The 25,962-nt window shown below is 42.2% G+C and overlaps 1 protein-coding gene across 1 annotated transcript in view; it reads right to left on the bottom strand.

The window, feature by feature from the left end:
• The window catches only part of LOC142213643 (cadherin-13-like), a 157,677-nt gene extending 134,190 nt beyond the window's left edge, over window positions 1-23,487 (bottom strand). The window contains exon 1 of the mRNA XM_075282044.1: window positions 23,314-23,487. Coding sequence (XP_075138145.1) covers window positions 23,314-23,481 — 168 coding nt within the window. The 5' untranslated portion in view covers window positions 23,482-23,487. The remainder of the gene's footprint in view (window positions 1-23,313) is intronic.
• Between the last annotated feature and the right edge of the window lie 2,475 nt (window positions 23,488-25,962).

Below are 25,962 nucleotides of genomic sequence, written 5' to 3'. Positions count from 1 at the left end.
GCTCTAAATATTTAATGTGACCAGTCACCTTGTGGAATCCATTTGCAGTAAAAAGTAAAAGAGGAGCAATCATGGGTGAAGCGCTCAAAGAAGGGATATTCTCTTTATTGAACAAACAAAAGTATCGATTGAAAAAGGAAAAGGTCAAGATGAAAGGGAAGAAGATGTAGCGGTAGAATTAGGGCAGCCCCCAAGCAAAGCGCCCTGGAGCTTAACTCAGATCAATCACACTATACATTTAGGAGATTGAGTGATTTCAATGTCATGATCAGGAGGGCCGTGACCTGCCTAAATTATTTCTACATTTTATACTCGATTTTAATACATGTACCAGAACTTCCAAAAGAGGTAAAAATAAATTGTATACCGTGGCAGTACTGCAAATGTGAGAGATCAAAGGTGTTATGTTCCACTATGTATTACTGCACCAAACTGTGCAGACCAAGCTGGGAAACGTTCAATACATTATAATTGAAGTCTATATGGTTTTTACAGCTCACTAGTTCCAAAGAGTTTTTTTTAAATAACTTATTCAGGTCAAAATTCTCCATTGGCTGTTAACACAATGTGGTTAATACTGATGTTTAATCTCCAAGCATACCTTTATCTCAGTCATGGCGCCATTTTCTGATACACAGTGAGGGTGCATTCAGACTACGTAACGCCGGGCGTGTATGAGAGCCGTACACGCCGGCATTACGGCAGACTGCCGAACACTTCCCATTCACTTCAATGGGAGCGCTCGTAAACGCCGCTGTTACGAGCGCTCCCATTGAAGTGAATGGGAAGTGTTCGGCAGTCTGCCGTAATGCCGGCGTGTACGGCTCTCATACACGCCCGGCATTACGTAGTCTGAATGCACCCTAACAAATCCACTTGATAGGCAGAGTTAAAGGGACTTGACATGTAAAATGCTGTTTAATATTCAAGCAGCATATTATATAGCAGACTGAGCTGAGAAGATTGCCATATAGAAACAGGAACATGGAAGATTACGGAAGAAAAAAAACCATATGGTCCCTCTAGTCTGCCCTTATATTATTTCGATTTTATCGTAGGATAGACGTGTCTTTATCCCAGGCATGCTTAGATTCACTTACTGTAGATTGTCCAACTACATAGGCTGGAAGTTTGTTTTAAGTCTCAACTACTCTTTCAGTGAAATAATATTTCCTGACATTGTATCTGATCTCTCCCCCCTCATTGTTGTTACCTTATCTATACCTTACCATATTTAACCCATTTCAGCTGCAGACATTTTTCAATTTTTATTTTTGACTCCTTGTCTTCCAAACCTCATCACTTTTTTATTTTTCTGTTCATAGAGCCATATGAACACTAGTTGTTTGCAGGGCAAATTGTGCTTCATAGTGGTACCATTTAATATTTAAAGGGGCTCTATCATTGGGAAAAGTCACTTTTAATTAAGCACATACTTGAATAGCCTTTAGTTACCTTTTGTATGGTAATCACCTCAGTAATTTTTGAATGAGCCCGTTTTTATTCATATGCTAATTAGTAGAGATGAGCGAATAGTGAAATATTTGATATTCGTTATTCATTTCGAATAGCCGCTCAATATTCGACTATTCGAACAAATATCGAACCCCATTATAGTCTATGGGGAAAAATGCTTCATTTCAGGGGAACCCACAATTCGACTCAGGAGGGTCACCAAGTCCACTATGACACCTCAGGAAATGATGCCAACACCTCTGAAATGCAACTGGGACAGCCGGGAAAGCATGTCTGGGGGCATCTAACAAGCGCAAGTCACTGTTTTACCCCACTCTCACAGCCTATCAACTACACACTTTCCACACTCAAAAAAAAAAACACTATGGAAATGGAAAAATACTTGGAAACCTTCTTTCCTCCCCAATTGGATGGGCAGAAATCGAACATTTAAGCTAAAGAAACATTACCAAGCACCCCTTTAAATCATGTTGCCCATGACAACCACAGATGGAATAGGCAATGGGAAATCCAACAGTACCCACCCTGAACTGTCATTGTGGATGTGTGTGTGTGATGTGGTAAGACCTTCCAAAATTCACTTTTCTGGCCCTTAACGTGAGCCCTTCCAAATTAAGTTAGAGGCCCTTACGCTAAGCTACCAGCAGAGATTGAGGCCCTTTAGGTGACTTCAGCCTCTTACCAGCAGAGTTTTAGGCCCTTTAACTTAGTTCAGACTTGCACCAGCAGAGTTTTTTGCCCTTTGGGTGAGTTGAGCCTTGCACCAGCACGTGTCCTGTAACATCAGGCAGGCCATAAGTTCTGCTCTAAGTTGTACAAAATTCCACTTGACCACCAACGTGTGGACAAGTGCATGCGGCCAGGGATGCTAAATCTCAATCACAGCACAGTGGCTGAATGTAGTTGAGGCTGGAACCGAGTCGCAAACTGTGGCGGCCTGCCTTGTCTCCCCGCGCAATATTCCTGGCAGGAGTGCTGAAACACCACCCTCCTCCTCCTCTGCCGTTAAATCGACCCCAGCTACGAGCTGGAAATGCTGCAACACTGGCGTGGGGAGACGTCAGCAGGCTGTGCTGAAGCTCATCAGCTTGGGGGACAGACAGCACCCTGCCTCCAGGGATGCCATCCTGGATGATATGGCAATGTGGTTTTCGCCACTGCACCTGGGCCCAGGCATTTTTTCGTGTGTGATAATGACCAGAACCTGGTAGCGGCTCTGGAGCTTGCCAGCCTCCAACACGGTCCATGCCTGGCCCACATTTTCAACTTATTGGTGCAACGGTTTTTAAAAACATACCCCAATTTACACGAGTTACTGGTTAAAGTGCGGCACTTGTGCGCCCACTTTGGCAAGTCTACAGTAGCTGCTGCTAGCCTCAATAAACTCCAGCAATGCCTACATCTGCCTGAAGCATTGGCTGTTGTGCGAGGTCACCACACGCTGAAACCCTAGATACCATATGTTGAGCAGGGTGTGTGAGTAGCAGAGACCTTTGATGGAGTTCCATCTCCAAAACCCAAGGGTTCATCAAAGTCAGCTTCCTCAGTTTCTGCACCATGAGTGCCCATGGGTGGCAGACTTATGTGAAATCCTATCCCATCCTTTCCACTGGACACTTTACAAACTCACTAGAACCTCTATGAAAGTGGATAAATAATTTGAAAACTTCTTTCCTCTACATTAATATGGACAGAAAAATAACTTTAAATAACTTTAAATCAAAAGAAACATTAGCATGCGCTCATCACAATTCCTGATATGAAAGCTGTGTTAAGCAGGGTGCAGGGTACAACACAGACCAGGCCCGAGCACCAGGAACAGGTGTTACAATGGCTAGCGGATAATGCTTCAAGCTGCTTTTCCATCAGCCAGTCAGCCACTACCTCCAGTCATGTTCATACCCAAGAGTCTGCCCCTCCTTCCTCCCAACATGCTCAATCTTCCCAGCAGACTCATCCCACCCAGAATCTATTTTTGGGTCCTTTTACTGTTTCTTCCTTTGTTGGACCACTTTCCGAATCCCAGGAGCTACCAGATGACTGTGTCTTGATGCCCAAATACTGGAACATCGCAATTTCCTGCCAATTTTGTGGTTGTGGACCCTCAACTGGCGTTTCTCGGCCTCAGGGATGATGACGAGCTGTGGTTATGTGCGGTTTGCAGTAAGAGGAGAGTGAGCAATTGAAAGAGGAGTTGGTGGATGACGAGGCCACCGACCCAACATGGAAAGGGGTGATATATAGCGGGGAAAGCAGTGTAGATGTGGAGGCAAGATAAGCAGGAAAAAAAGGTGGCTATTCGACCTATTCGATCGAACGGCGTTCGCTCATCTCTACTAATTAGCTACAAGCGTGTGTGCAAGCAGGAAGCTGAGTCATCAGCAGCAGCAGCCTGTGCTGTACACACACTTAGGAGCACACAGACAATGCACAGAGAAGGTTAATTAGCATATGAATAAAAACTACTGAGGCGATTTACATACAAAGGTATGTGTGGAATAGCCTTTCTAAAAGCTATGCAAGTATGTGCTTAGCTAAAAATGACTTTTCCCAATGATAGAGCCCCTTTAACACAATGTAATGGGAAGCTGGAGAAAAAAATTCTGAATGGGGTGGATTGGAGAAAAACTGTGCTCGTGCGATTTTTTTACGGACTTTGTTTTTACGTCAATCATTGTGCAGCCATAATTATATATCACCTGTATTCTATGGGTCGGTAATATTTTGGGGATACCAAATTTAGATTTTTTTTTTAAGCTCTTACAAAAATCCAAAAATGCAAAAATAAATAAAAATAAATAAAAAATAAAATTCTTGGAGTCACCATATGTTTACACTTTTAACTTTTTTATATTTCCATGTACTTTTAGTTATACCATTTTGGCGAATGTTTTATTTTTTGATCACACTATTCAAATTTTTATGGAAGTATAACAGCAAAAAAATGACAGTTTTGCTCTTTTGCTTTTTTTTTTCCCTCTACAGCATTCGCCATTTGGGAAAATTATTTTTATATTTTTGTAGGTTTTTTTTATAGTTTTCATATGCAGGGATGTATAATTTGTCTACGTTTGCTTATTTATTTTTATTTCAAATCTAGGAAAAGAATGAGACTTGAATGTTTTTGTTTTTTTTTATATACGTTTAGAAGCTTCTTTTTTTTTTTTTTTTTTTTTTTTTTTTTTTTTTTTAAGTATTCTATCAGCCCCCTAGGGAGCTTGACCCTACAATCTTTTCATTGAATGTCTCATAGACTGCAATACAAAGCTATTGAGGCTGTTCATAGACCCGCCTCGATAGTTATAATACCGCGACAGGCCTGGGAGCCTTCATTAGGAACAGGACAAAATGGCAATGGTATGGATCCGGTGGTGACCAGATTCAGAAGGAAATTAGTTCTGAACTCTCATTGGAGGCTTTAAGTACGTTGTACAATACAAAAGCAGAGCATAGTTCAAGAAATCAATAAGATTAGTTTAACATGATCTGCCCCCAGTTAATATAATGTTTTGAATCTAAGAAGGTTTGTAGTTGGTATCTTCTTTTTAAGGAGGGTTTTCAGTAATTTCACTACCAAGGTCAATCTCCAATCTTCAGGAAATCACATTAATTTTAAGCTAAGTAAGCAGTCCCATTAGCGATTGACGACTATCTCTGACATGCACAGTCATAGAAAGAAGGTTGTCAATGACTGATAAAAATAACCTTTTTCAACATAGAAGCAGCAAATATTCCAATGGATTGTAATGCTGGAGTCCTGTGCTTGCTCATGTACTACCTTTCCCAGGAGATCTAGGAGCCTAGTTACCTTGGTGAGCACTACTAATTCTTTAAGGATTAGTGGGAGTTCACACGGAATAACGTGCCACGTATATGGCGTGTGAGACTTCGTGCGCCATATACGCTCCCATTGATTTCAATGGGAGCCTGGATCGTATAAGCAGCGTTATTTTGCGGCTGGGATTTTGCGGCCGGGATTTTGTCTCACACACCACATCACGCGGCACGTTACTCCGTGTGAACTCCCCCTTATTGTGCTTACTTACTAAGCTTCTCTTTCCTGTCTGCCTGTGTGTATGTAAGTCTGCTTCTTTACCCACACCCTGGCTAAGCAATTTTCAGATGTCTGTTTCATGATCTGTTGTTTGGACACATGCAAGTTGTTCTTCTCACTGTATATCTAGAAAGGTTTCTGTCTGATGTGGAGTCTGCAATTCTGTCGATGCATTTTTCTTTCTAACTGTATCTATGTCTGGATTAGGGTCGAGCCAATCTTGAGATTTCAGGATTGATTTCAAAATCCGATTTCCGATCATTTTCCAGCCGATCACGATTGTGAAATTTGCTCGAACACCGATCGGGATCCGATCTTTTCCGATCCCAATCCTCAACCCTATTCAATGCTTCTCTATGGGAAAAGTCACTTGAGGGTTGAGCCGATCTTGAAATAATCTCCGACCTTGATCCCGCTGGAAAAGATCGGGTCAGAATTCCGATCACGATTGTGAAATTTACTCGATCGCTGATCGGAATCCGATCTTTTCCGATCCCGATCGCTCAACCCTAGTCTGGATGCATTTCCTTCGATCTGTTTGCCATATTTGAATGCAAGTCCTTTAGTCTGCCACATTTGGACAAATGTCCCTCCTTCTGTTTGCCATGTTTGGATGTGCAACCTTCCATTTGTCATGTTCAAACATATGTCTTTCTATTTGCCATGTTTGGATACACATCCTCCCATCTGCCAAATTTGGACTCATGTCCTTCTGTCTACCATGTTTGGATGCATTTTCTTCCATCTGCAGTATTTGGACACATGCCGTTCCATCTGCCAGGTATGTATCTCTGCTGGCAGGCTCCGCAAAGCAAAGTCCATATCCACATACATGGGTTAATGGAAGAATACCTGGGAGTATACTTAGTCAAAGGCCTTAGAGGCTACCCTAAGGGTGCATTCACACTACTGATACGCTGCCTGATTCTGAACGTTAAAACACATTCAGAATCAGTGCGTATAAAGCAGTTCCCATTCATTTCTATGGGAGCCGGCATACGAGCGCTCCCCATTGAAATGAATGGGCTGCTTTTTACACTACGAGCACTCCCATTGAAGTGAATGGGAAGTGCTCGCGTGTACTGCTCGCTCTGCTCATTCCGAGCCGTACACGCGAGCACTTCCCATTCACTTCAATGGGAGTGCTCGTAGTGTAAAAAGCAGCCCATTCATTTCAATGGGGAGAGCTCGTATGCCGGCTCCCATTGAAATGAATGGGAACTGCTTTATACGCGCTGATTCTGAACGTATTTTAACGTTCAGAATCAGGCAGGGTATCAGTAGTGTGAATGCACCCTAAGTCAGCAAAAAGGGTCCATAATATGCTTCCTGTTACAGGATGAATTAAGTTGTACTGGATCTTTTCCCACACACATATACCTCAAGATGGTCACTTTTTTTCTGTCGTTTAACCTGCTGCCTACAGATTGCACAGCATTTTTCATGTGGCAGGTTCCCTTTAAATCATAAAGTTCTGGTTACTTGCTACCACCAAAATGAAATCCCATACTTCATATTTTAATAGGAAAAATCCAGATATGTAAAGGGGTATGCCACAAAAATTCTTTATTTTCTATGCATATTTATCCTCTCTCCATAGCTGAGACCCCCACTGATCCAAGAATGGGAGTCACTTTTCCATGCTTACATTCAGCCTGACTGAATGTGGGTATGAATAATAGTGTAAGTACAGAACTCAGCTTTAGCTCTAGTGCTGCCACTGAAGTGAATGGGAATGCAGTTCACCATTAGTCATGCCTACCGTTAGCCTGACTGCAGTTGAGCTGAATGTGAAGAGGAGATAAGGATCTCCTGTTTTTCCTTCATTGTATAACCTTTAAAGGGGTTGTCCCATCTCAACGATCCTATCTATACTGCTAGCTTATGCAGATTTAAGACTTTTCCTATATACATTGCTTCAGCAAAACTGCTTTATTTGGCTGCTATCTGAGATTATTCACTTCATTGGTTACACTGCTTTACTTCCATAACCACGGACCTGGGGATGATCTTATCTCTCCGCCCAGGACAAGTGACATAGCTTACTGCTCTCAGGAGGGAGGTGGAACTGAGTGCTCGGAGTAGCTGATATTTCTGAGCTGTTTATCTCCCTCTTCCAGTTATCAGGTCAGCTAATTGAATTTTGATGATAAGGGCTGAGACAGGGAGTCTGTTACCTCTGTATGTAAACACAGAGCTAAAAATAAGTTTATTGCAAGCTGACTCTTGGTCCTGTAGCATGTATGTTTGGGATTCTCATCACCTAACAAATCCAACTCTGCTACATCAGCTTAATATTGTGCATCTTTATACTACTGTGCTAATTTATTTACAACCATCCTTCATTACTGACTGCCAGTGGCATAACTAGGAATGGTGGGGCCCCATGGCGAACTTTTGACATGCCCCCCCCCCCCGACACCGAAGATCTCGACCGAGCCCCTACTACGCATTCCTGCATGCTCTATTATGCCCCATAGTGGCCCCTGCACACAGTATTATGTCCCTCAGTGGCCCCTACAGGACTAAATACTGTCACGTCACCCGCTGACCGCTATACTAGGACAATTGTGGATAAAAAGTCTGGTCATGTGCATTACAATTTAGTAACTCCATGTGCCTCATATTAATAGCAGTTAACCCCATCATGTCTCTCACATTAACTCTTGTGTACCTCACATAAGAGTTACTGATATGTGAGAGACATGGAGGTAATAATTAAGTATCTTCATTATTATTATCCCCATATGTCTCACATATTAGTAACTCTTATGGTGAGGCACACAGGGGTTAATGTGAGGGACATGATGGGGTTAATTTCTATTAATATGAGGCACATGGAGTTACTAAAACAAAACTAATCACCCCAAATGCCTGATATTATTAAGCATAGTAACCCCACTATGTCCTGTGTACCTGTATTTTCTTTTTTTAGTTTCACTTTCCTGGAGCTTCTTCTGCTCCTTCTCTTGTGTGCAGGATGGCAGGAGCTCGGCAGGTGTCCATTTTCTGTAAAGGGATCAGCCCCGCCTCCTGGGCTCTCCTCAGCCCTCTCATTGGTGGGCAGAGGACAGCCAGAGAAAGGGGGGGGGGAGAGAAAGCATCCTGAGAGCGCTGAGTGGAGCCAGACCTGCAGCTCCTGCATCGGCTCCTGTGTTTCAACCATTGCTGCAGCTTTGGACATATACTTTCCCTATATTAATAGGGAAAGTATTCCACCAACAGGGGGCCCCTGAAAGTGCTGGATCCCTGGGCAATAGCCAAGTTTGCCCCCCTCCCCCTAATGCCGGCCCTGCGAAAAGATCCAAAAAGACCCCCGAGTATAATGATAGCAGCGATAGTGGCTGTCACCGGGCTCCTAATGTCCCAGGCCCTGTGGCAGCTGCCTCTGCTGCTATGGCGGTAGTTACGCCACTGCTGACTGCAAACATGTACTGCTATGAAGAGAGCTAAGCAGAACTGGCTTTGTCTGTGAGATAGCAAGTAAAACCCCACCAATTTACCGAGAAAACCAGGAAGTGAACAGAGCACACAACCTACTAGTTGGTGAACAGGAAAGTTGGGAATACCTCAAACTGTCTATGAACACCAATATCAGACTGTGTCTGCATAAATCCCACTCCTTTCCAGGTTGCCACAAGTCGAATTTGTCAGGATTGTTTACATTGTTATTATTGAGACAAGCTAGGGGAATTAATATATTATTTAGTCATTACTCTTACTTGGAACATATCCCTCAGCGCTCTACAGTGTCAGTCACTGTGTCACAATCTAAATTCCCTAATATCAGTATATCTTTGGAGTGTGGGAGGAAACCCACACAAACATGGCAATAACATACAAAGTTGCTGATGTCTTTGATTCAACCAAGTGTTGAAAGGCATAAGTGCTAACTAGCAACCACTGAGCCACCATGCTGCCATGATGTCTCAGTCTAAGCTATTCTATTATTAATATAAGATCCCTAGACTTTAAGGAGTTTTTTAAGTTTTTCCTTTCTCCACTCTGGTCTCTGGGCTGTGTCTGGTTTTGCAGCTAATCCTTATTCATGTGAATATGCAGCACAGCCCACAGACAATAGTGGTGGTCTTTATAAGGTGGGCGATAAGTAAATGTAAGTCTACGCACAGATCAACAGATACATTGGGCCAATCCCAGTCCAATATCTACAAGGAAGAAATAAACAAGTCACTCTTTAATGTCTTCCACACCACATCTCTTGTTTTTATATCAAAGATTCTTGTAAGAAAATTGTCCGCGCAATCAGAACTAATTTCCAATTAAAACACTTTGTTGTGATAAAAGAAAATTAATTTAAATGTTAGCTGAGGAATGGGAGGAAGATGAGCAATGTCATGTTTTATTTCTTCCAGCCCTTGAAGTGCCACTTTAATTCTCTGGTGGAAAGGACTGGCGCACAGATAATATAATTAAAACCCTGTAATGGTGTTTTTAAATATACATGACAGATGTTTATTGAATCTTTCTATCCAGCCCTGATGAGTCTTCTGTCTGTGCCACAGTGAATGGAAAACCAAGAAGATCCAAGTGTATCTTATAATAGCATGCACTATTGATCCTTGCCTCTTGCCATTGTTTATGGCTGAGGATAACGTTTTCCAAAAAAAACTGGGCAATATGTCCATTTTTATATGGGTAGTCTTCTTTGGTTAGCTCCATGTCACATGATGGTTCTCCCATATAGAAATGAGGTTCTTTACGCGGTGTTCAGTTTCATTTTCTCACTTCATTGTTCGAAGATTCAAAATAAATAATACATTCTCAGATTTCCTTTAGCTTTTTTACAGGAAAGTATCCTGGTACTGCTGCGCATGAAGCAACGTTCTTAACAATAATGCATTGTTATAAATGATTATTAAGAGCTAAGGGATCACTTGGAGCCTTAGTATTGTTAGTCTGTGATATTAAGTGTAAAACTGCAATATATAGGGACACTTGCTTGATTCTTAAAAAAAAGTCCCCATCTGGGGCAATAGATAGATCATCTGAAGTTAAGACATCTACTATTTTCAATAACATCATTGAATTGCCTTGATATCTTTAAGACGGGGAGAAAGTTAAGTGGCTACTTATACTGTATATTATTGGTTATTATTCATCACTTCTACATAGTAAAGCTCACTGTTTAATGCATGGTGTCTATCCTTGAAGCCACCATAAAACAGGAGTAATGCATTCCATACTGCCTGATGAAATCAATGGAAACTCCATGTAAGATACAGCAATGTTTAATGTACTTCTAATGGTAAAAATATATCAATATAAAGAGATAGGTCATTGCAACCGCTTTAAATGAATATTTCCATCTTAGACATTTACAGCAGATCCACAACCGAGCATGCCCTCGCTCTGTCTACTTCTATGAGGTACTGAAAGGTTGGGGAACCTCTTTTGGATATAGGTGTGGACCCCAAAGGTAGAAATTTAAGGCATATTCACAAATATCTAAGTTATGAATACTCTTTTACTCTTTGACACCTCATTTTAAATGGCAATAAAGGTCCTAAGGTTACTAGTCTGCCCAAGAGGTCCCACAGCTTTTATACTGTAGGTCATAAGCTACATTTAAATGCTGCCAAAATCTTGGGAGTTATAGTCATGCATAGGGAACCAAAGCTACATGTTTCTTCCCAGCATCTGGTTTAGCATATTAATGTCAATTGTAATACATATTCAAGACTTTTCCTAATAGATCTATGCATTATTTTGCTTTTCTGCGTTTTGTGATATTTTAATTCTGTACATAAAGCAATTCTTCTGTCATCATGAATATAACTAATGACATGCCGAGAGTAATCTGTTACACGTGAATACCAAGGTATCTATCACAAATGAATAACAAGCTGTAGATGTGGCATAAATCAAATTGTCATCTAACACTGAGCAATATCATTTATTTGCTGTACTCTGAAAGACAACATCACAAAGTTTCAATTCAGACTCTGCAAAGCAGAAAGTGTCAAAAGTTTTATTAAAGATTCTCCCACTTAGTGGTACTTAAGAATTGTTCATGATGTTTGTTTTGTAACAGCATACCATATGGTCAGGCATGCTTCTGCAAGTAAACCACATTAAGGCCGATGCCCCACATTGCAAAAAAAGCAGATTTTTTTGTTGCAATTTTTTAGTTTTTTATGGAAAGACAGAAGAGGTTTGAGCAAAAGGTAGAAGTATAACAACTTCCATTATGTTTCCCATTCCTTTTGTAGCCATTCTTGATTTTGGCTAAAAAAAAACCAATAAGAAGCAAAATCTGCAACAAAAAGAGCTACGTTTCCACAACATGGGGCCGTAGCCTAGGAGAATTTTGCTTTTTGGAGAATTAATGGACAAAATTATTTTTTTGAAGAGTTATTGTTTATTAAACCCTGTATTTAAAATGTTAGCCTTGTGACTTTTTGAGTTTATTTTGCTTATTTTATACATTTACGTCACTCACTCCACTTTTGAAGTGAGAGTGAGAAAGTAGGAATGGTTAGCATGTCATACTGTCTCTATACAAGATTTATGAAATGCACTCCAATAAGGGGATTGTGTTAAAAGTTAAAATATGCCAAATTTATCAAATTTGGTAAATTTGCCGCAAAACATGCCAAAGCAGATTTAATCAAAACTGACGTTATAATTCCCCCCGCTCATGGCAAATTCCTTCCATGGTAAATTCCCCTAATGATAAATCTCCCCTCTGTGCTCAATGGACAGAGGCTTATCTGCTTCTGGATCCACCAGTAAATATGTCCATGTCTATATGTCCAAAATACAGTAGGCGAATGAATGGTATCCATGATGCAAGTACAGGGTGCTGTGTATGCATGCGCAGTACATTACACACAGCTGCTTGTCAACTACTTGCATATAGGGTGGGGGAAGCAGGGGAGATCAGTAGGTGTTTGGTTCCTCAGACCCCCCACTGATAAGGAGAATGTAAGACTTTCATCTTACGTTCTGAATGAAAAGGCTTAAAGGTTTTCCCACTAAGGATCAGTGCACCTCAAAATCAGCCTCCAAAAAAAGCCTCCCAATAGAACTCTATTCAAAATCAGCACCAAAAAACTCCATGTGTACTGACCCTAAGAGGGGATATGGCAGGGGATAACTTGCAGATAAGTGCAGATCAATGATCAGGGGAACAGGAGCCTTCATCCCCCATTCTAAATGGAACAGTGGTCAGGTAACACATGCACCACTCCATGCATTTCAATGGCAGTGTCTGCAATAGCTCTGCCATTAAAATGAATAGAGCGGTGTGCGTACTGCCCGACCACTGGTCCATTAAGAATAGGGGAAGAAGTCTCCTGTTCCCCTGATCATTAATCTGCACTGATCGTTACCCCCTACCATATCCCCTCTTATTGGGAAAACCTTTAACCTGACATATCTGCAATAAAGAGGTCTGGGGCTCATGTATTTGGAGTCTGATCAATCAGCCCCTAAGATATTAAGTGTATTGTTTGTCAGACTTCTCTCATTAATATTATATTATGCTCCAATCAAACACAAGCTCCTTGGTAATAATATAACATTTCATTTAGCAGCATACCATCAGCAACCACGACAGGAAAAAGGTAATTGAATCATGTTGTTAATGTAAAATACTGAATGCCATCCTAATGAGATACATTTTAAGAACTGTGAGTGGGAAGAAGAAGTACAAAACCAGTTCAGATGGAAGCGCGGCCCTTACTGACCACATGCAGACACCATAAAGCAGCCATGATTAGAAAAAGAGTCAAAATGATTACAAATCAGGAAATGTTACAATTAACCATTTCTGTATCTATTTATATCTGTAGACTGGATATGGAATTTAATACAAGGAATTTTTTTAATAAAGTATAACATTAATCCTAAATAAAGCAACTTCATATGGGGTACGGATAAAAGTTAAAGGGATTGTCTCAGGAAGACAAGTCCTATCCACATCTGTTGGGGCGTATTGACTTGTCAGACAACGTGCAGAAACAGGAAGTATCTAGAAAATAGGGTAAATTTATTAATAGCCTCTAAGATTCAGACTAGGCCGTCTTTGACTACACCAGCTTTATCTAAGTGTCTGAGGCTGTTTGATATAATTCTGCAATATTGTTAGACTATTATTGGTTGGCTTAAAAATTCTTGGCACGTACACTGTTTTGCAACTTTACTGTGAGGCCATGTTCCTTTTTCTGATAAGCAACTCCCCTCTTTGTCGAAGTCATAAAAGAGTTGATCAAGTATCAAAATCGCACATGCACAGCATGTTATACTATTGTTTACAGGGCCATTTTAATGTATTGGATTGTGACAGTAACTGTGAACACTTTTGAAAGTGGTCCCCCCAATACCCACCATAACTTAATTTTCCATGCACCCCTCATCCAGCAATATAACATTAAAAATTAATAATAATAATACTCACCGAACTGCATACCTGTGGACTTGCAGGCTCTGACTGTAATGTTTGCGGCTCGGCGCTCATTGCGCTTCCCTGCTGCATACATTAGCCGAAGGCTGAATAATGGAGCATGGAGCTATTAGCTCTGTGCTTCATTATAGTATTCAACCTCTAGGTGAATACTATAGTGGAAATCACTGCCTGCTGCCCAGAAGAGCGGGATGTCACACGAAATGTGGGACTGTCCTGCTCGATCTGGGGTGGCTGAGGGGGCCCCTGCAATAGGGCCCAGTGCGGCTGTACTTTTGCACCTATGGGTAAAGCAGGCCTGATTGTTTGGTGCCAATCAACAATTCTGGCACATTTTGCTACGTAAATCTACCCTAATATTTGTAAAGGTGTCAATCATGTATGCCAATAGTATGGTGCAAATGACTTCAATCCTGGTACATTTTATTACAGTATCTGCCCCATGGCCTATATAGTTAATGTATAGTAGAGTTGTAGCTATATATAGACTATACTATATGCTACACTGACTTGCACATTGCTATAGTGAAGAAGATCAGGAATAAAATCTATACTTAGAATAATGCTCAGGGGATATATGTGCAGATACAAATACAGATGAGCATTAGAAGGCTTTGTCTTTTGATATTACCCTGAATATTAGGAAAATAATCATGTACAAAACAAAAAAGTTGTTGGGTCTTCAGGCACACAGATCAGGAGTCGCTCTTTCAGCAGACACCAGAGTTAATCTACTTAATCATTTGCCTTTTTATGACACCAGAACTGAATTGTTTCCAGTGTGAGAACAGGTGTAAATGTCTTACAGTAGTAATTATTCAGACTGTAATGAATATGTTATATTCAGCTGCTAACATCCAATTATTTCAGTTCCAATTGTACAGAACCAGACGCTTATTAAGAGGAGAACATGGTCAATGGTGGCTTTCTGTGAGACTAAAAGAGTGGAGCGCAGTAAGGAATAAGCTAAATACATTCTGTATCCAGTGCATTCATGTTGGGAGAGCCAATGCTATAGATATCGATGGGATTTTCATGTAGATACAGTATGTGATCAAAAGTATTCAGACACCCCCAAAAACATACGTTTTTCATATTAGGTGCATTGCGCTGCCACCTACTGCCAGGTGCTCCATATCAGCAACCTCAGTAGACATTAGACATCATGAGAGAGCAGAATGGGACACTTTGCGGAACTCACAGACTTCAAATGTGGTCAGGTGATTGGGTAGCACACGTTACGCAGGTCAATGCCAATGCCTGGCTTGGTGTAAGGAGCATAAACATTGAACGATTGAACAGTGGAAAAACGTTGTGTGGAGTGAAGAATCACGGTACACAATGTGGCGATCCGATGGCAGGGTGTGGGTATGGCGAATGCCCGGTGCTATGACTGATGTGTCTGTATTATGGTACTCTGAAACCGACCTTATCCATGGAAGGGATTGTTTAGAAAAATAGATTTAAATTGGGAAAATTCTGTATAAATATAATCCCATTTTCCCAGGAGCTATGGTGGATTTTATGATTTGATTATATGCTGTTTTTTGAATGACTCATTGTCCAACTTCTGGAAGAAGCCGCAAGCTCCGCTGTACAACAAGCCATTACAGTCATGATGCATTACTCCAGTCGTCAACCACTATTAATTGAATAAGAATATGTCTGCTATTATGGTCAGTCTCCTGCTGTAATAGGATAGCTAGAAAATAATGAATTGCTTTACATACAAACTGAGATAAAGCTTAGAATGATGGCTGCAAAGAATCAACGCAGAGTCCATTTCAGAATGATGATGTCGCTGAAATGGGAAGACTGTTTGTATGCTGATGGCTGATATCAAATAGAAATTGCACACGAGAAGGATAATGCTCTGTGATCAGGATGAGAAAAACTTACTGTAACAGAGAACTGAGAATATTATGTAAGAGAGTCTGGTAGTGCCAGCTGAATTCAAAGCAGGGGAGTACTCAGAGACAATGCCAGCCTTTCTGCAGTGGTGAGTGTGAAATGGAGTCACTTCTCCAAAATATAGATTTAGGCTAAAGCCCCACATAGTGGGCCACAGCAAAAAAAGCAAGTGGGAAAACGGTGGAAACGCATTGCAGCTTTTTCTGCTGTGCTTTTCATAGAAAGTCCGTAGAGGTTTCCTCTGCAGACTTTCTGCTTCCATTACACCTATAGGGAAACCACTGGCATTTCTGTACGTATAATTGAGAGTTCCAAAAAAGAAATGGTTTTGGAAATCGCAGCGTTTCAACTGCACATATTTTTCTGCAATGTGTGGATGGGATCCGCTAGAGTCCCATTCACTTTTTAGCAACTGTAAAATGCTGTCTTTTTAGGAACTCAATATATATATGCGGGTCACATAGTTGCTTAAGGCCCTGGAGGGAGTATTCTGGACTTTCCTCTCTGAAGAAACAAATATCATAACCTTTCTCTGATTCCTATATTAGGAGTGGGTATGCTCTCAATATAATCTTGATATTACTCATATCTGTGCCCATATTGCCATTGTTATGTCATATTGTTATGGCAATGTCCATGATTTCACCTTCAGCCCAGTGGTCAGCCTCATAGTAATCCCCACAATGTCAGACTTACTGTAAGACCAATAGTGTCAGCCTAATAATATCTGTTCTAAGTGCACTGCATCAGCAGGTAGGATATACTGTAACATATGTTTTGGATCAATGCCTGTTGCTTATGTTCATAATGTAACTGTGCCATGTAGATACCATACATGATCCATGACGATGTTAAGTGTAAAGAATAGAGATGAGCGAGTAGTGTTCGATCGAGTAGGTATTCGATCGAATACTACGGTATTCGAAATACTCGTACTCGATCGAACACTACTAGCTGTTCGAAGTTTAAGCATACCTCCCAACTTTTGAAGAACTGAAAGAGGGACAAAATGTGTGGCAAATTTAGCCACGCCCACTTTTGTGTTTACCCCGCCCACTCGTTAATTTTCCATGTGCCCGCACACAGTATAATCCTCCTACAGTCACCCGTAAATTATATGTCCCCCCTCTATCTCTCCCCCAGTTTCATATACACCCTTCATCTGCCCCCAGTTTCATGTCCCTCCATCTCTGCCCCCAGATTCATGTCCCTCCATCTCTGCCCCCAGATTCATGTCCCCACATCTCTGCCCCCAGATTCATGTCCCACATCTCTGCCCCCAGATTCATGTCCCTCCATCTCTGCCCCCAGATTCATGTCCCCACATCTCTGCCCCCAGATTCATGTCCCCCATCTCTGCCCTCAGATTCATGTCCTCTCCATCTCTGCCCCCAGATTCATGTCTCCCATCTCTGCCCCCAGTTTCATGTCCACTCCATCTCTGCCCCCAGATTCATGTCCCTCCATCTCTGCCCCCAGATTCATGTCCCCCCATCTCTGCCCCCAGATTCCTGTCCCTCCATCTCTGCCCCCAGATTCATGTCCCCCATCTCTGCCCCCAGATTCCTGTCCTCTCCATCTCTTCCCCCAGTGTCATGCCGTCCTCTCCTTCATCTGCCCCCAGATTCATGTTCCACCTCCACATTAAACTTACCTTCTCCTCCGCTCCCTCGCCGCTCTCTGCCCGCCTCTCTCGCCGACACATGCGGCTGAAGCAAGGAGCTGACACAGGTCAGCTCCTCGCTTCGCCGCTGCCCGCCTCTCTCCCTGACACACGCGGCTGAAGCGGCTCGCTTGCTCGCTTCGCCGCTGCGTCTCTCTCTCTCGCTGACACATGCGGCTGAAGCGAGGAGCTGACCTGTGTCAGCTCCTCGCTTCGCTGCTGCCGCCGACTCCTGGCTTGTACATCGCGTCTACAAGCCAGGAGCCGGCGGCAGCGGCGAAGCGAGGAGCTGACACAGGTCAGCTCCTCGCTTCAGCCGCATGTGTCAGCGAGAGAGAGAGACGCAGCGGCGAAGCGAGCACGCGAGCAGCTTCAGCCGCGTGTGTCAGGGAGAGAGGCGGGCAGCGGCGAAGCGAGGAGCTGACCTGTGTCAGCTCCTTGCTTCAGCCGCATATGTGTTCAACTCAGATCTGCGTCCTCTGGACGCAAATCTGAGTTGAAATCGGGACATACCTCCCTCCAATCGGGACCGCGGGACATGTCACCCAAATCGTGACTGTCCCGCGGAAATCGGGACGGTTGGGAGGTATGGTTTAAGGTTCGATGCAGAACCAGCGTTGATTGGCAGAATGCTACCTTTCCGAAATCTTCTCCGCGCTGCGTCCACGCGTCTTCTTCCGGGTGGAATTCACTCTGCCTAGGCATCCGGCCTAGGCAGAGCCGACTGCGCATGCGCGGGCATGCACGCGCATACACGCGCATGCGCAGTCGGCTCTGCTCAGGCGTCGGGCCTGGGCAGAGCCAACTGCGCATGCACAGTCGGCTCTGCCTAGGCCGGATGGCTAGGCAGAGTGAATTCCACCTGGAAGAAGACGCGGGGACCCTGCGCCGGGAGAAAGCTTCAAGCAGAATCCAGCCCGACTGTCACTTGTGGACTTGGTAAGTATGATTTTATTGAATTTTGCGTACCCCTGAAACGAGCATTTCCTCCCATAGACTATAATGGGGTTCGAAATCCGTTCGAACAGTCGAACAGTGTGCGGCTGTTCGAATCGGATTTCGAACCTCGGACATTTTAGTGTTCGCTCATCTCTAGTAAAGAACAAGACTGATGTGTTGGAAGACAATTTGGCTAATACCCAAGCCATTATACCTCCAAGTGTACCTGAGTCATAGGCTGAGCTTGGAATGGCTCTCAACCCTTCATATCAGGAGAAATTTGCGTGACTATGACAGCTGAGAATTACAATCCCAGTTTAATGTACATTCAGTGATGACAGGTCTACAGGGAGGATTCAATGTCTGTCTTTCCTGAATAGCCCTTCCATGTTCCTCTGCCACAGGAAAGTAGGTGATCTTAAAAGCCATGAAGAAATGGATGAATCCTGTCTGATCTGAATGGAAAAACAGACTAGTGTAGATTATAACTGAGACCCAAATGGACGCAAGAAATATGCCCCTCTAGTATCATACAAAGTGCATTTACACCATGGTTTACATAAATCACTAAAGCTATGTTCACACTTCCACTCGGGTTCTGTATGAAGCCTTCTTCAGCAGTTCTGTCCCCTTTGACAGTAAAAAAAAGCCCAGCATACACTGCTATTCTTACTATCAAAGTGAATGGAAACTTTGATAGAACTCAGGCAGACTCTGTTACAAGTTAAGATGTTCCCCTAGGTGCCATTTAGATCTGTTATACAACAGATCTGGCACAGTGTTAGAAATGAGAGCTACAAGGCAGATGTGAACAGAGACTTAGAGGTTCCAGGTGCTTGCACATGTCTAACGCCAACAATCAGAACAATTCTATAGATTCCAACAGGGGTCCTAACAATAAAAACCTGCAAGCACAGAAATGAGAGAAAACACTCCTTGCAGTATCTGCCATCCCAGTAAATATGAATATTTCAAAGTTAAAATGTAGGTATAAAATGCGAGATCGCTCACTGTAAAGATTAATATCTTTTCATTAAAAAAGGAGAAGGCGCAGAGGGTTTAGCATTTGCATATAGATGGAGTAAAGTAATAAGTGTATTGACTGCTTAAAGATGCTTATTACAACACAAAAAAAGAAAAATGAAACAGAACCCGAGTTCTCATTCTGTCCATCCGTCAGGGCAGAGAACTGAAACAATTCAGAGTTTTCTATTTCATTTCACTCACCCGCTGGGATGGAAAGTTTTATCTATAGAACAATGTAGTTCTGAGGTGGAAAGTGAATTTCAGCTGCAAGTTCTACTGGGAAAGGCCTGAAGCCTTGTATTTGCTCAGTACGTTGGTAGGTTGGTGTTAAACATAAGAACGTGCTGCTAAGGTCTAATTAGTAAGGACAACAGGTCGCCCCCTTCAGGACAGCTTCACAGAGCCAGCGGAGAATCTGTTATTTGCATAAATGTTAATTTACTTCCATTAGATGCCTATCAGCCCCTGGCTCCCTAGGATAGGCCGCTAGGCGGGCAGACATTACTCTGCATAAATATACAATGTCACACTGTACGTGGCTTGTTGATATAATTATGACTCGGGGGCAATTTGCTGCTTTATCAGTCAAACAGATGGCACTGCTGTTTCTACGAAGCATTAATACTAGATTTGTGTATTATGGGCTTTATTTAAAGGGGCAGACCTGTCAAAATTATTTTCCTAACAAGGGGCCACACGGTGGCTCAGTGGTTAGCACTGCAGCCTTGCAGCACTGGAGTCCCGGTGTTCAAATCCCACCAAGGGCATAAAACCATCTGCAAGGAGTTTGTATGTTCTCTCCGTGTTTGCATGGATTTCCATCCCATATTCCAAAGACATACTGATAGGGAAAAATGTACATTGTGAGCTCTATGTGGGGCTCACAATCTACATAAAAAATAATAATAATAATAATAATTTTCCTAACATGTCAAAGATGCATATGATGAGATCTCAATATTATTATTAGAGATGAGCGAGTAGTATTCGATCGAGTAGGTATTCGATTGAATACTACGGTATTCAAAATACTCATATTCGTTCGAATACTACTCCTATTCGCAGTAAATATTCAATTCAGAACCAGCATTGATTGGCCGAAGGCTATAGAGTGTATAGTATTCGGCAAATCAACACTGGTTCTGCAGCAGGCTCTTCTTTGCTAATTGGGAGAGCTGGCAGCTTGCGGTTACGCGGGAGCTGACTTTTTCTCATAGAAATGCTTTGACCAGCGTTGATTGGCCGAATGCTATACAGCATTCGGCCAATTAACGCTAGTTCTGCCGGAGGCTCGTCTGTGAGGAGGCGGAGTCTAAGATTGGACCACAGCAGTCTCCATTGTGATCTGATCTTAGACTCCGCCTCCTCACAGATGAGCCTGCGGCAGAACCAGCGTTGATTGGCCGAATGCTGTACACTGTATAGCATTTGGCCAATCAATGCTGGTCAATGCATTCCTATGAGAAAACCTCAGCTCCTGCATAACACAAGCAGCCAGCTCTCCCAACTAGCAAAGAAGAGCCTGCTGCAGAACCAGCGTTGATTGGACGAATGCTATACAATCATAGACCTTCTGCAAATAAGAACCTTTGCCAATAAGTTTGTATGCCAAGAGGTTAATGGTTCCATCCCTTTCCTAATATGATGCTTATGGTTTGGGAGCAGTTCATGGGCAGTATAACTTTGCCAATAGTGGTTTTTAGGTGCATAACCCGTTGTGGACACTAGATCTATAAGAGTTTTGAAAAAAATAGATTCTGCAGAAAAATTCATTTGTGTGAACCATGGACCAGAAACATTGCTGGGCACCAAACCCAGTTGGTGAACAGAAAGTATATACTGTACATAAAATTTACATAATAACTAATAGGCACCAGACAGACAGGAATCAGGACACTTGCTCAATTCCTTTGTCCATGTGAGCCTATGTAAGGCTGATACTTTGTCTAAAACTTTCAATAAAATAAAGAATGTACAGCTTTCATCTGCTCTTCTGAACAACAGAGCATGAAATAATGTGTTACCAAATGTTTCTTCTCCTGTTTACTCTCCGAGGAAATGAATGTGAAATAAGCAGAAGAAAACTGCAAAAACTGGCAGAAAGGCATGAATAAAAGAGCTTGGGTGAGAACAGGAGACCACTGGTAAAAAGGATCACAATAATAGGAATAGTTATGGCCTGTACAGCTATATAATGCAGGCTTATATGTATAACGTAAAGCAATGACGCTTGCCTGGATCTTGCACTCCACATATTGGAATGGGACCTCATATCATATCAGGAAACGGAGAGGGTGGCACACTTGTTCCGTATCTTAGACTTTATTTGTGAGATACAATAAAAGTAGGCATTAATTGTTACAACAGCAGGCCATTACTGTGATGGGTGACACTTGCTATACAGAACAAGTGAGTCACCTTCATTTGTTCCTGTTATTGGCAACCACTGGCAGAAAGATTCTGTAGAAACTCTAATAGAGCTATGGAAGATTATTATGCTGTAGAAGATACATATGAGAGATAGATAGATAGATAGATAGATAGATAGATAGAGAGGTTTATGAATAGAACAAACTTCAGCTCCACGTACAGACATTTGTATTGGCATGAGATGTGTCTATGTACATGATGAAGTGGAGGTGCACCATGACTCTTACACTAACCGGTATTATTGGTCCTGGCAATTGAACTTCACTAATCAAACATCACTGTTGAAGTCCTAGGTATCCCCTATAAATCCCGATTCCTGGTGCTTACCCATTAATCCTTCAAACATAACTACATCATGTATAGTTTTGGTTTTATTCTTGGTTTTCAGGTTTTAGCATCCATTTAAAGGGAGTCTATCCTGACCAGTCTACACTAAGCACATTATATGCTGTTGTAGGGGCGATTATAGTGACATAGTAGACATACATTTTTTATGTCAAAGTACAATGTTATTGCTAAAAACATAAACTTAGCAACTGTATGCAAATAAGCAGTTAGTTACCCAGAGCAGCCATCGTGGTCACTGTATATTTGGACCTATTGCCCTTTATGTTAGGGTGTGGCACTAGGTGGCTCTCACAGCCATGCTAAAAGTAGCCTGGAAAGGTAATTTGCATAAAAATTAAAACCTCTGAAATTGAACTTTGACACAGAAAATCACTACACAAAGAAACAGCCTCTACAACAGCGTATCATTGGTTTAGAAGAGATTTTGGTGGTGTTAGACTTCCATTAATTTGGTTGCTACTTGTGAGAGCTATAGTGGACTAAAAGGTGTTGTCTGAGATTCTGTCCATAGTTTGTGTCTGGTTTTACAATATTCATATGAAGGGGGCTAATTTGCAATAGTAGATACTACCTGTGGACAAGTGTGTCACTGTTTCTGGCAAGAAAATACTCTTTCTCTAATCTCAGGACAGCCAGTGCGATCCACACTGCATTAGCTCTGTAGAAATGGGATGACCGACCTCTATGACACTTAGACCTATGTAATGTTTAGGAAGTGACTGCAGAAAAAACACTCTGGCCATACTACTTCTAAACAACAGGTTTGTAGTCAGTTTCTCATAGTACCAGTCCTGACAGTGATTTACGATACCAAGTTGAAGTGAATCAGATCCATTTTGCCATATGACTGATTTCATTTGCAGATGCCGGTAGGTGCTGATTCACAAATTCATCTTAATGGAAATCTTAATTAATGCAATTACACCATCAATCTCTCACACTGAATACATTATGATGGGAATGCCATCTTTTTCTTTTCTCATTTGTAAGGCAAATTCTAAACAATAACTCTTGTGAGAAGTCAATAAATATGTTACTCACTTCGCGGTCTAGCAGAGTTGGAGATACTACAGTGACAATGTCACCCTTTTCCGGGTCTATGTAGAACATGTTTGGTGATGGTTTATCAGGTGTCTGCTTAAGAATGTTGTAGCGGAGGACGGCATTGTCCGTTGTAGGGTCATCCGCATCGAATGCCAGCATTGTCATTACGATGGTTCCTGAAAACATGAAAACCAGAATTTTTAAAAATTATTTTATTTAATAAGTAAAATATATAGAAAACATTTTGTTGACCATGACCCATACAGCAGAGGCAAACATAGATGTCAACACATACAGAGATGAGTCAACTATGGCCAAGCTAGTCCCTTTACCGTTCCCCAAACTACAAATAAAAAGAGAACAATTGGAACATTCTTTCCATGCATTTTTAATCTACAGTAATGGGAAGACCCTACAAGAGTGTTCACACAACACAAATGAAAATGAGATTGAGACAACCTATTATTATTATTATTATTGTTGTTGTTGTTGTTGTTGTTGTTGTTTATTTATATAGCACCATTAATTCCATTGTGCTTTACATTTGGGGGTTACATACATACACAAATTATACAGATAGATATAATACTAACAATGACCGACTGGCACAGTGGGGTAGAGGGCTCTGTCCGCGAGGGCTTACAATCTATGGGGGAAGGGGGTAGAGACAGAAGGAGAGGGGGAGACTGTACAGATGGTGGTGCGGTGATAGTGTTATTGGAGGTTGTAGGCCTTCCTGAATAGGTGAGTCTTCAGGGCCTTCTTGAAGCCTGTGATTGTGGGGATCAGTCTTATGTGTCTTGGTAGGGAGTTCCAGAGTATGGGGGATGCATGGAAGAAATCTTGGAGGCGGTTGTATGAGGAGCGGATGAGAGCAGAGTGGAGTAGGAGGTCATTGGAGGATCTGAGGTTACGTGTGGGCAGGTAGCGGGAGATTAGTTCAGAGATATATGGAGGGGACAGGTTGTGGGTGGCTTTGTATGTTAGCGTTAGTAGCTTGAATTCAATTAGCTGGGCTATGGGTAGCCAGTGGAGGGACTGGCAGAGGGGAGCAGCCGATGAAGATGGGGGGGAGAGGTGAATTAAATGAGCAGCACAGTTTAAGGTGGACTGGAGGGGGGGTGAGGGTGTTTGCTGGGAGTCCATGGAGAAGGGTGTTGCAGTAGTCTAAGCGGGAGATTATGAGGGCCTGGACGAGCATCTTAGTAGTTTCAGGGGTGAGGAAGGAGCGGATTCGGTGGATGTTTTTGAGTTGGAGGCGGCAGGAGGTGTTGAGGGTTTGAACGTGTGACTTGAAGGATAGGTCGGAGTCCAGGGTTACCCCAAGGCATCGGGCCTGTGAGACAGGGGTAATTGTGACTCCGTTAATTTTGATAGATGGGTCAGGTGGAGGGGCCATACGGGGTGGGGTGAAGATGATGAACTCTGTTTTCTCCATGTTGAGTTTGAGAAAGCGGGAGGAGAGGAAGCACTGATGCCCAATATTAAAACATAACATTTATTTCTTCCTATATAAAATATACATTGATCTCTTATAAAATATAAGGACAACAGATAGTCAAGCATGCGGACTCAAAACATGAGTATTATTCTTTTCTCACCTATGTGGCAGAGCCCAACCATCTATCAGATGTAATAAATAGAAACGGTCTTACCAGGTCTAGTCGAAGGCAGGAGTACTGTGGATAAAGGGTTAATTCAGGAATACTCCCTATACATAGTCTCACAATGACCCTCAATTCCCCGTAAGTCCCGCCCTGACAAGGGCAGTCCACAGCTGTCCCTTGCAGTTCCCTGGTGTAGTATATATCCCTATAACCCTATATATACTACACCAGGGAACTGCAAGGGACAGCTGTGGACTGCCCTTGTCAGGGCGGGACTTACGGGGAATTGAGGGTCATTGTGAGACTATGTATAGGGAGTATTCCTGAATTAACCCTTTATCCACAGTACTCCTGCCTTCGACTAGACCTGGTAAGACCGTTTCTATTTATTACATCTGATAGACGGTTGGGCTCTGCCACATAGGTGAGAAAAGAATAATACTCATGTTTTGAGTCCGCATGCTTGACTATCTGTTGTCCTTATATAAGGATATATTTTATAAGGGATCAATGTATATTTTATATAGGAAGAAATAAATGTTATGTTTTAATATTGGGCATCAGTGCTTTTGCTTATGTAAACTGTTATAGCAGCAGGACATACGTTGAACCTTCTTTAAACACTGCGAGGATGAGGCCCCACATTGCAGAAATACTGCTTTATTTATTTTTTGTCAGATTTTGCTAATTTGGGAAATATCTAGAAAGCACCTATAATTCTCTCTTCTGCTCAATTCACTCTCTGCTTTGGCTCAAAAACCCCCCAAAAACCTGATAAGTCAGCAACAAAAAAGCACCTTTTCCGCAACCTGGGGCCTTAGCCTTATAGTTGGTCACCAAGGACACTGTTAAGGGCCGTAGATATCGTAGAGATCTCTTCATTTTATATGAGCTCTTTCACACATATGAAGTCTTTCAGCAAACCCGTGGGACTTCTTGTGGCAAAGCCTCCAGCATACACAGAGCAACTGTTTAATAATTCCATTCAATAGAATAGGTGTAGGAACCGTAATCCCATTAGAACCTGAGTTAATCCATA

This window comes from Leptodactylus fuscus, chromosome 7, assembly GCF_031893055.1.
Source record: "Leptodactylus fuscus isolate aLepFus1 chromosome 7, aLepFus1.hap2, whole genome shotgun sequence".
NCBI lineage: Eukaryota > Metazoa > Chordata > Amphibia > Anura > Leptodactylidae > Leptodactylus > Leptodactylus fuscus.
Note: the sequence above shows the minus strand (reverse complement) of the source record. Positions and strands in the feature narration are given on the sequence as shown.